This window comes from Falco peregrinus, chromosome 1 (assembly GCF_023634155.1).
Source record: "Falco peregrinus isolate bFalPer1 chromosome 1, bFalPer1.pri, whole genome shotgun sequence".
Classification (NCBI taxonomy): domain Eukaryota; kingdom Metazoa; phylum Chordata; class Aves; order Falconiformes; family Falconidae; genus Falco; species Falco peregrinus.
Window position 1 is genome coordinate 108,513,706 of NC_073721.1, and position 12,385 is coordinate 108,526,090.

Here is a 12,385-nt window from a genome sequence, read left to right on the forward strand (position 1 = left end):
TGGAGCATTTCAGCAACAAAATTTTTCTCATTAACCTGCACAGGTTTCCTCAGACAAGGTAGAACCCATACTTCTGGTCTACATACTGTACCTGAACATAAAGCAAATTAAGCTGAACAGGATCTCTTGAATCTACGTTCTGGTCTGAATAAAAAAACTTTCGTCTCAACAGTAGTGTTTCATTTTCATCGACTCCTTGTTCTCTAAACGTTCGGCTGTGATCTAGCCAATTTACTGTAACAGAACCATAGACATTCACATTGTTAAATACACAGTGTTGCCAGTGTTAAAAGCGGTTGCGAAAATCATGTCATAAGTGGCATTTCCACTGGAGAGGGAAGCACCGCAAAGAATTTTGCTTTCATTTCCATTTCTAGTCATCAGTGTTGAAGAATGAATAACAGTGTTGAGAACTGAATAACAGCACTGCTCAGAAACAAGAATTTCCTATGGCACAAAGCACCAGTAATACTGTTGAAGAAACAACGATAGTACCATTTTAATACTAAATTTAGAACTTCAAAGCTTCATTGCAAAATTACTTAAAGTTCACCACACTTTCCCCCTAAAACCAGTTGTTGTCTGTTTACTTTTCTTATCCCTGAGTACAATTTTAAAACATCTTCCTGCTAGTCACAGTTAATTTTAGTGCCTTAATGTAAAACAGAAAAAAATATTCTCAGGAATTTACACATAAAACTAATCAAATACTGTCTCAGTTCTTTGGCAAACTCCGTTTACACTTAATATTTATACCTTCAAAGACAAAACTACCTTTTGATGGCTTTCAGTAAGCCTCAATATTTAGATATCCAGCTTTAATGAAAGAGAGAAAAAGTTCATTATAGAAATGATCCTTCATGCCCCTACACTACCGAAAAATTAACAAAAAACACTTCAAAAGACCTGCTAAATCTCATAGCTAGAGAGAACAGCTTGTCCATTTAGCTAGTTTTAAAAATACCTGGTAGCAGATGACATTATATATAAAAGGATGCAAAATACAGGTAGGGATCAATTGAGACACACTGAGGAATCTAAAAATGCATTCCTGTATGGTTTTCTTGCACTGTACTGTGGAAAGATATGAATTGAAGAATTATCCTGGAATACACTACTCACAATCATCATCTGTATGAAGCTTTGCTTTCAGTTTTTCCATTTTTCTTTCATCACGCAACAATGTCCTGTCTTTCTTAAGTGTTCCTGTACTCTCCTCTTTCTTCTCTTCGATGCTCTCCTGGATTAAGGAATATTCCTCATAATTTGTTATTCCTGGAATTATAAATAAATCCAGTGATTGCAACAACAAAAATTTAATACGTTTTAGGAGAAGTGAAATATTATTTTCCACATATTACAACTACAATGGTTAATTTCCAATATAGTAAAGATATTCCAGATGAAATGCTAAAACAGTGTATGGGGAAGGAGATCCCAAGAATAATCTAAACTTGCGCATTCCAAGACATGTCTCCAGTATCTGGCATTACCCTTCAAATACACCATTCCTTCATCATATGCTGCATTTGCCACTTTCAGAGAGATGTTAAGGTTTTTTTCTTATCTACCAGGAGACACTGCCAGTTCAAAAACATGATGGAATTAAAAATAGCAGTAAATTCCAGAATGGAGACATGCCATAGTAAATTTCCTTTCATGGATGCCTACAATTACTTCCTAAGAACTGAGCAATTTCAGCTTGCTCACGATGTGTAGAAGAAATGGGGCAGAACAGACTGAGGCACAGAAACCATGTGAAATACAATTATTTTTTTTAGAGTTTCAAAAGTAAATTCTTCCCATGAATTTTACATGAAATGGAATCAAAACTCAGTTCACAACATTTAGCATATGTGCTAAACTTCTCTAATTTCTTTGTGCTGTTTGGTTTTTTTCCACTGCTTGGTAAAGCATGTTTGTTATACAGGAAAGCAAATTAAATGCTCACCTACGTGACCCCATTAAAGAAAATAAGTCAAATTTTTTTGAAGTAAATTAGTTACAACACATTAGAATCCAGCATAGAAACACTCAAACAAAATTGAAATGAATGAATTTAAATTCAGCTTAATTCACTTTCCAAGTAAATTAGTCTAAATTAAATTAAGGCCACTTTAATTCTAAATGAGAATTAAGCAACAGTTTAAGATGACTTAAACTAATCCATGTTGGATGCATGTTTATAGTTGATTAAGAATTAGTTTTCCAAAATGCGTCTATTTAGATAAATACAAAGACAGGCTATAACCAATAAGACACATTTATGACCAGCTACTCTGGATATCTTCCATGTGTCATTTCACAAATGATATAGTACTGTGATCAACTCTTAATTGTAACAACACAGAGCCCTAAGTTTAGGTATATTCCAAGTCACCAATATTTATCTTTTATCTCATGAAAATTAAATATAAATTTAATTCTAATTCTCTACCATATAGCAGGAAAGTGTATGTAAGTGTATCACATAATAAAAGCTTTATAACTGTACTGTCAGGTAACTTTGTGCCTTCAAGTGCTAAATACTGAAGTTTAAGAATGTAGCTAACTCTCTATTGACTTCCATAAAACCTGCACAACAGATTTAAAAGCCACTGTTTGGTAAATGTTAACTGATAACAATTTTTTTTTAACATATGTGCCAACTTCTAGTCAGTAATACACATAACATCCTAAAAATCAAGACTCAAATACAGCAGAAACCCAAATTCTTAAGTATGTGGGTCCCAAAATCTTACCTATCCTGCTGCAAATGGTAACCAGCAATTCACCAACTGTTTTAGAATCATCCACCATGACTGTTTTCACTGAGCCATCCAACATACGTATTTTCTGTGGTCTCTGTTTCTTTTTGTACTCCAGTATATCCTAGGAAATAAACAATACTGCCTCTAAATGCTTTTGGAAGCCACCACAAGCCAGCCCACTAACTTAGATACCTAAATCAGGATTTCCTCCTGCCCCCCAAACTGGGTTTTTCCTTTGTTACACTATAGGCAAACTTATTCATGTAACAAACTTGAGAAGTGACTGCTTTTAGTTCTGACAATGCAATTTTTCTAGAATTTGTCCTAGCTAGCAAGACCAAAACCTAGACAGGGCAGGACAGATCAAAGTACTTTCGTGTTGCAAAAACTAGTTTAGCATTTAAAAAGGATAGCGATGCCTTCTGGTTGTAAGCATAACGTGAGCATCATCTTTAGCACACAAGAGAACTACACTATAATGCAAGGTCACCTCAAATACAAAGCTTATTACAAGACTTTTTGTCTTTATGTTAATCACTCTGTGAAGACTCTACTGGCCACAGTAGCTCATGGTCACAACCAGGTGCAGGAAAACACTAACTATTGAGGTTCAGCAGAGAAGCGGGCCAATTTCAGGAACAGACTCAACACCCTCCTACCCCTCCAAATGCTAAACATTAGTCTTGCTGTTTGGAAAACAAGTTTTCTAAAAACGTGTTGATGAAAGAAGCAACTGAACTGCACCATACCCCATTTCTCAGCATGTAATAATCCAGTGTTCTTCCAGCCTCCAACCATATACCTTTTCGAGGATCATCATCTGACAAGAACAATCCATAGTCAGAGGCTGTGGAACAGAAGAGACAGAGAGGCATTGAAAAATATAAAACCTAATAAAGCCAACATGGTTTTATTCAAGGTTATACAGCTCCACGGATAAGCTTTCATTATACTTATCTTCCATTCTTAATGAACATTAGATAAAAATTTTTTTCTGTGCCTCAGAAAATACTTGGCTTAGCAGCAGACAGCAGGGTAGATCAGGCTTTATGGAAGACTTGAACAAAAGCTTCACTAAGCAAGAACATGTCACATCTACTGTGTAATTTGTATTATATTTGTAATTACTTCTCTTTAAGACAAGCTTTTTCAAATGCTTATAGGTCTTGCTTTGGAATTGACTAACCAAAAATACAAGCAGTTTGGGCTTAACCATAGTACACTATTTCAAGCAGTAGTTCTATTTAAAAAAAATATAGCTAGTTTTCAACCCTTCACATATTGAATTTATGCTAAACTTCGGAACCTTTTTGGTAGATGCTTCAGGCTTAGGCATTTAAAATATACAAGGCTTCTCTATGAGGAGCAGGACGAAGTGCCCACAGTCCAGGAGGGAACAGTTACTGACCTGCTGCTCCACCGAGACACGCACGCGCCTGCGGGGACGGATGGGACCCACCCAGGGGTCCCGAGGGAGCTGGCGCAGCAGCTCGCCCAGCCACTCGCCCTCGTTTACCAGCAGCCCTGGCCAGCCGGGGCGGCCCCCACAGACGATGTGACGCCCATCTGCAGGAAGGGCAGGAAGGAGGATCCGGGGAACTACAGGCCCGTGGGCCCGGCCTCGGTGCTGGGGAAGGCCACGGAGCAGCTCCCCCCGAGTGCCGGCGCAAGCCACGTGCGGGACCGCCGGGGATCGGGCCCAGCCCGCACGGGGTTATGCCAGGCAGGTCCTGCCTGACGGGCCTGAGCTCCTTCTGCAACAACATGGCGCGCCCAGCGGACGGGGAAAGGCCGCGGGTGGTGCTGCCTGGACCTCAGCAAAGCCTTTGGCACCATCTGCCGCAGCATCTCCTGGAGAAACCAGCTGCTCGTGGCTGGGCCAGTGTGTCCTGTGCTGGGCAACAAACTGGCCGGATAACGCACTGGCCAGCTGGGTAATGTGCTGGCCCAGACAGGTAATGCACCGGCCCAGACGGGTAACGCGCCGGCCGCAATGGCCGAGCCCAGAGCGGGTGGGGAACAGAGTTACCTCCCGCCAGCGGCCGGGCACACGGGGCGTCCCCAGGGCTCCGTGCTGGGGCCAGTCTGGTTTAGGATCTTTATCGAGGATCTGGGTGAGGGGATCGAGTGCACCCTGGCCAGCCTGCAGGCGACACCCAGCTGGGTGCAGCGCTGCCCTGCTGGGGGGCAGGGGGCTCTGTGGGGGGGCTGGGCAGGCCAGGCCCATGGGCCGAGGCCAGTTGTGTGAGGGTCACCCCGGCTCAGTGCCCGGCCTGTGGGGCACAGTGACCCCAGGCAGCTGCGGGCGGGGGCAGGGGGCTGGGAACTGCCCGGGGGGAAAGGGCCCGGGGGGGTGGCGGCTGAGCGTGAGCCACAGAGTGCCCAGGTGGCCAAGGAGGCCAGTGGCATCCTGGCTCGTATCAGAGGCAGCGTGGCCAGCAGGGCCGGGGCAGCGACCGGCACCCTGTACTCAGCACTGGTGAGGCTGCCCCTCGAATCCTGTGTTAGACGGGGTAATAGGAAAAATTTCCTCACTGAGAGGGCGGTCAAGCACCGGCACAGGCTGCCCTGGGAGGTGGTGGGATCACTGTCCCTGGAAGTGCTTGAAAAACACAGAGCTGTGGTGCTTAGGGACATGATTTAGTTGTGGACTTGGCAGTTCTGGGTTAACGGTTGGACTTGGTGATCTGAAAGGCCTTTTCCAACCTCAATGATTCTATGATTGTAGAATTACACCCATAAAACAATCTCCGGAAAAATTTGCATCTACTGCAGACTAAACACATGTCAATTGAGTCTTTCAGAATCACAAGCAAATGTTAAAACTTTCATTGTCACAGAAGAACGAACCCAGGCTTAGGCTTCGAAGACCAAACTCCACGTTGACCAGACTGTCAGCTGAAGGTCCATCCATACACATGTAGAATTGTCACAGAGTACACTTGACTATCACAAACAGCCTAAACTACCGTTGACCAGCTGAGCCTGCTCTAATCACAGTTGTACAGTTTATGGTAAGGGCTTTTTCCATACGAGCTGGCCAGCTGCATGCACACAGCCTGTTACAATAGCTCTGCGCAGGGTACCTTGTTTACTTTCACCATGTGTTCAGACCCTCTGATCAGACAGTCAGGTAAAAATAGCTGCGGTTTTGGGGCAATGTTTCATCTTTAAATGTCATGCATAGCAACAATTTACATTTAACAGCATTTACATTAAACACATGTTACTCATGCAAGTATATAAAAGACCTGACACTTAATTAATATAAATGTAACTGACTTACAGATGCACAATTTCAAAGGAAGAATCTTTCCAAAACTGAGTAGGAAGAAAAACTTTTCCTGCCAACCTTAATGAAAAATTCCCCTGAAAAGCTAAGCGATACATATGTACAGAGATGTTTATGACACAAATTCAGTACAGAATTGGTTATGTAAAATTTTCGAATGTGTGCCTATAAATAGGTTGTGAACTTTAGAAGCATACAAAGTGCCTTGCACAGACACAGAATTACCATGGAAGTACAGGGTGCTCCGATACTAATTTCTGGGGAATGCACCCTAGTAATGAAATAGTAGTAGCTGTGCAACTTTCATGTTAATATTACGGCCACCTTTGTGCCAGCATGCAAGCTTGCTGGAGAAGTGAAATGTGCACAGTTGACAGTCATAATGCAGGGCAAGTGCATTTGCTGTTGTGCAGGCACTAGTTTGATCGGTCTGTACTGCACCACTGCGAGTCTTCTGAACTAAAAGGCAAGCACACACATTTTTAACAGCCACAAGAAAGGGGAAAGGATATGTTAGTAACCTTATTTCTGTTCATCGCTCAGCTTCATGAAGTTGTTTGAAGTTCGCAACTGCACTGCAATCACAGATAAAGGAAAAGCCCCACTGTATAACCTGAGGAGAGTTCCTAGGCTTTTCTATGAGGTTCATTATGTTCAGGGATATTCATTACTCAATGTCTCTGATTCCAAGAGCTGTTCAAAATCACTGCCTTGAGAAATCAGTATGGTAAAAATGCACAGATTGTATCTGAAAATCAAAGCTCCATAACTTGATTCCTAAGGACTACTGCACAAGAAAAGCATTTTTAAGTGCCAGTAATATTGTCCATTACCAGTAAGTTTCTCTAACAGTTCCGACAAGATCTTCCAAAAAGCTCTAAAGGTTCAGAGCTATGCATAAAACTTAATAAACAATCTGCTTTAAGAATTACATTCCAGTACAGCAGCAAAGGGTTCTGAAGAATCTGAATTTTTTGACAACTTTGAGTCTATTTAAACCTCAGCTTTTGTCCAAATAAAGATGTATCTCAGTCTGCATTCATCCGATTTGCTCAATAAATACAGACAGTTAAATTCGTTTAACACGTAGCAGCATTTTGACTATGGTATGCACAGCATGGTGATGCTTTTAGCTATTAACTGGTTTCAAACATTTCCCTTTGCACATTTTGGAAATGTCAAGCCATTCTGTAATCCGCTTCCTTTGCTGTGGCACAAAGCAAGTCTGCCCAGGTTTTCCTAGAAAGCATTGCCACAAACATTGCTTTAAAGACGGTACCACAAAAAATTGCTCTCCAAGCAGGGAAAAATGGTCTTTCAGACAAACAAGCAGTTTATTTAAGAAGTCAAAATTCCACAAAAAGGCATACTTTGTAGTAAAACCTCTGTCAGTATGGAAGGAAGAAAAAGAATCCAGATACTTTCTGTCACTTAAAAACCTGTTTGCACTTTGTGCATTTCACTCCAGAGCCTTATGATTTATACAAAACCCCAAAACCTCCAACCTGAAAGACAAATGGAGGAACAGGACAGTGTAAAAAAACCCAACAACAAAACCAAACAAAAACCAACAAAAAAACATGGCTCTATGTTTATTTTCAATTCAGCCAATGAATTGACTAAGGACAAACAGAGGAACTCACCTTGCCCTGTCTGAGCCTCTGGCACTCGTTCACGAATGACTCTACAGGCATCATACACTGCAGTAGATGGTTCAAACTGCATCGTCTTCACTACATTGCACTGACGGACACAGATCTTCAAAGAGAGCGCTACCATGGTGTCAAGTCACTTGCAAGTTCCTCCTAAATTATCTGAAAAAGCAGTGATGGCATTACTGCTGAGAATTTTCCATTTAATGCTTTAATAAGCTTAACTTTCATTAAAAAAAATAAATTTAGTTCAGTAGAATTATAGGTATTCAAATGCAGTTTTATATAAAGTCTCATTAGCATCATCAAGCTAGAAACTATCCAAAACATCTATTTTCTTGGTAGATTGAAAATTCATTTTCAAAACGTGTACACATACTTAAACTTTGCCTAAGGTATGTCAAAATGGTGCATAGGAAAACAATACAATTATTAGGTATATTGCCAACATATTTACTACTGACAGAAAATTATTTTTCTCTCACATCTTTTTTATTAGACAATTAGATTAGCTGGTAACTAACAGCTTTAAGTAACTGCTTCAAGGAAAGCTGAAGATTCTAAATTGTGCAATACCACGCTGTTTTTTTTCAAGTCTCCTCACAGACCTGATACATGTTTTTATTCTGTTGCGCAGCTACCCAGAGCTCCAAGAATGAGTTATTTTTCAATCTGTTTCAGAACCTTCACTGAATATGACAGCATTTGTCTACAGAAACAGGAAGCTACAGATGCTTTTTGTTTTCTTTTTGTAGATAGCCTGGGTTTTGTCTCAAGTGTCTCCCCTTGCTGTCATAACACTCCAAACCGCTCTTCCATCATTAGACTTTCCACAGTGATCTCCAAGAACTTCTCAGAACTGAAGTCCTTTCTGCATAAATACAGAATCTACTAGAATCCCCAAATCCTTTCGGCATAAATTCATGTATGCCTATTTTAAATAGGAGGATGTGAGATTCTGTGGACTACCAGCGCTGACAATAATTTGAGCAGGACAAATTCCAATAGTTAAAACAAAAATTTAAACCCCAGTTGTGCATCCCAGATACTCAGTACTGCTTGGCAAAAATGACTTTAAGGAATAGGAAGGAACCACCATTTACATTTCATCAACACATAGATGCAATGAGCTCAGTGACTGCATCCCTTCTCCAAGGCACAGACAGCAAACAAATCATTTCTCTACTGATAACGTTTAGGAACAGCTTTGGCTCTAAGATATCCTCCCTCAGATTTTTGCGGCAGCCCATCCATCTGCCTCTCAAAAGCAAATCATCCTACTTCAGGGTTTTTTTTCAGTAGTTCCAAGACCACTCACTACCAGTATGAAATATGATAAGACTATCCGACAAAGGCAAAGGGGTGAATGAGCAAAAACCATACCTGGAATGTTAATATACACACCTCAGTGCTTTCCTAATCTATCAGTGTCCGATAACAAAACAACCTGTATTTGCAACCACTCATTCTAGGCAGAGGTCTGATACACACATGAAGATCTACCCCTACTACCAAATACTAGTTCATAAAACCCATCCAAAAGGACTTTATGCTTCAGAAGTAATTGCTCAGTATAGCAGCAGCAGCAGCACAAAATAAACGAAAGACAAAAAATAAATCTCTGCAGTATTACACAGAGATTCACCATAATAGAGTTCAGTTTAGCACTTCTATAATTTATACATAAGCAAACCTCAGAGCATTACAAAAACAAAAATATCCAAAGAAACCAGAGACTGGAACAGTTTTTCACCATCCAGAATGGTCCTCAGAAGAATAACTATGTTCATGTGGGCTTATATGCATTGTCAAAAAAAAAAAAAAAAAAAAAAAAAAAAAAAAAAAAAAGGTGGCACAACAACCAGCTGGAAAAGAGACAGATCAGCTTAGACAAGTGTGACCAAGCTGCTCAGAAGGCAGTTCTAATTCAGAGGTGACCTCTGGAACCTGGCTGTCACCTTCCAGTGTGGTAAGGTGAGCCACAACTCCTGCTCCCTCCCCATCTGCTCAGCGTGTTGAAGCAGGGCCATTGTAACACAACCCTCTGAACTCCCGCTCTCCCCTATTCTCTACTCCTCTTAAAAGGAAGAAATGATACAAAGTGAAACCAGTGACCAGGTAAATTCTAGAAAAAGCTTTCCTCTCCTCTTTGCTTCCTATTGCACCTTAAGGTAACACTTGCAAGCCACACACATCACATCTTCAGACTTCGTCTATCTTGTCTATTAAGAGGAAAAATGGATACTGACCTTCTATTCACTTTCCCATGAACAAGCTTCAGTTTTAACCTTTGGCATGAATGACTTTGGTCATTCAGAAAAAATATAACCACCACCATCTTTTCAAAAAGTAACTTGAGCAGAGGCATTAAAAGATGCCTCCTCTTTTCTGCTGACATATGAACGTGTAATACAGATGATTGAATCTGTATTCTCTGACATGAAAGCAAAGTGAACATAATACAGTTGCCACAGGCACAACTGCAGCACCTTCAGAAAGACCAAACGAAACGTTTTAAGGTAGAAAACACGGTCCACCTGAAAAACCTGTGTGTGTAATGAAACGTATGACTGCTTTCTGGTATGGCATACTAGACAAGTGACTGAACAGTCATAAATTAGCACCTGACTTGAAAATTTAATGCCATACAAATCCTGTATTACCAACACTGACGGCAGTGGGTCCCGTGTAAGTTATGGTGATGTAATATTATACTTCCTACTTATAACCAAACCTTTCAATATTTCAGAAAATAACATCCTCTTTTAAGGTGAAGAGTCACAAGGTTATGGCATGAAAATAGATATAGATACAGTTACTTGCAAACAGAAAAATCTACTTAATCTTTTAATTGACTCTTATAAGTAACACTCAAAAATGGATTTTAAAAAAGGGCACTAACTTAATATCAAGGAACATCCTAATTCAGTCCAGTGTCTAACCTCCCTTTATGAATGTAGAAAAAGGGGCAAAGAAAAAACTGCTCATGAAGACTGACCATGAAACTTTAATTGGAAAAATAAAATGTGTATTAAAATACTCTGATAAAATTATTTTGTAATTTTATATTATTTTGTAAATTTTGTAATATATAAAATTTGATAAAATTATGTGATTTTGCAGTTTGTACTGCTGCTTTTACTAGGTTAGAAGAAATTTAGCAAACCAGAGCATTCAGGTAAACCTGATCTCACCTTTAAGATCCAGAACAAAGTCAGAACTTGAAAGCAGCTTGGCCAGTGCAGCGTTGTGGCACACACTTGAGAAATTTAAAAACAAGCAGAGGCCCCATTTCTTAAAATTTAGGGGCAAAAAGTTCTTTTGAAATACATTAAGTAGTTTTTCCACTTGTTAATATTTTCACTTTGTGATCATGCACCACAGAAACCATAAAACCGTGTCAGAAGGAACCTCAAGAGACAGTCTAGCCCAGCCCCTTGCGTTGCAGTGAGGCATCCCTGCGCTGTCCCAGCCAGATGGTCATTCAATCCATTCTGACAAGGCTCCACTGAAATGGAGTCCACAACATCCACAGGGAAGCTGCTCCATTTTTTTCTTTTTACTACTTCTACATTTCCAGTGGTTCCCTCCTACCCACCCAAGTTTTCAACCTAGGTCTTCCACTCTGCAAAAGAACCTTTTTTCCTTCCCTACATAAACAGACATGGAAAATTGATCCTTGTCATCTCTAATACATTTTTTACAAATTGGGAACCTGTTACTGTGTCCTCCCAATTGTGTCTCCTTCTTTTCAGGGGCAAATTCAACTCTTTAAAGAAGGAAGGACTTAAATAAATCAGCGGTCTGGTCTCCTTCAACTCAGCGCTCTTGGTTTCACAGACACCAAAGGATGCTTTATTCAAATATGAGCTTATGAAAAAAGCCCATGAGTTATCAGCTCCCTCCAACACCATGTTCTCAAACATCAGAGAAGGGTTTTCATCTGCCTCCCCCAGATTACCCTCAGGCTTTAAACCTTCCCACTTGGCTTTCAGTAATAACCAGGATAAGCAGTTTCCATCCCCTGGGTAACAGCCAAAATAAGACAGCTGTTTTTTCTCAAAAGAACTAAGAACTTGGTCAGGAAAAAGGGCCGAGATCACAGAGGAAAAAGGAAAAAATACCTTCCATATTCCCTTTGTCTTCTATGCATTGATTCACACCGCATTTAAATATTTTTCTGTGCAGGCAATGGACTCTTTTTGCTCCCCAGTATCACTCAGTCTCTGGAATGGCTGACCAAAAGTCAAGGGGTTCCTGGAAATTAAGAGGGTTTTGGAAGAAATGGTTTGCCTGGTACTAAGTCTAATGCTCTGCGAGTAACGAAGTAGGTAATTTCTAAATCGGACTGTGACTGGTCTATCCTGGCAAGGCTACAGACTGAAGTAACAAATTATGGATCTGACAGGGAGAGGTAGCAGTACCTCTAAGCTTTTAAAAACAACCACACAGGTCATCAGTGAGATCACCCAGTGCCTGCAGGTGTGTATCAAGAGTGTGTACGTCAAGACATCAAGTTGACCCATCATGCTGCCCAGGTTCTCGGCAATCCCAACAAACCAAGTCTATAACCAGTGCTTGAATTACAATGAGCAGGTCTGTGCTCAAGGAGATACCTTGCCAACAAAGCAAACAAGCAAAAACATTTCAAACGTATAAACCCCAAGATATTATCAAGTGCTGAAAAGTAA

General features: G+C 40.5%; 1 protein-coding gene across 4 annotated transcripts in view; it reads right to left on the reverse strand.

Moving 5' to 3' along the window:
- TLN2 (talin 2) overlaps positions 1 to 12,385 on the reverse strand; it is a 203,837-nt gene that overhangs the window by 108,931 nt on the left and 82,521 nt on the right. For 3 of the 4 annotated variants that reach the window (XM_055806974.1, XM_055806981.1, XM_055806968.1), the window contains 5 exons: positions 7,686 to 7,856; positions 3,500 to 3,597; positions 2,742 to 2,871; positions 1,123 to 1,275; positions 92 to 234 (listed from right to left, as the gene is read on the reverse strand). In XM_055806974.1, coding sequence (XP_055662949.1) covers positions 92 to 234; positions 1,123 to 1,275; positions 2,742 to 2,871; positions 3,500 to 3,597; positions 7,686 to 7,821 — 660 coding nt within the window. In that variant the 5' untranslated portion in view covers positions 7,822 to 7,856. Of the gene's footprint in view, positions 1 to 91; positions 235 to 1,122; positions 1,276 to 2,741; positions 2,872 to 3,499; positions 3,598 to 7,685; positions 7,857 to 11,818; positions 11,836 to 12,385 lie in introns of those variants that run through there. The other variant, XM_005240727.4, reaches the window with a different exon arrangement.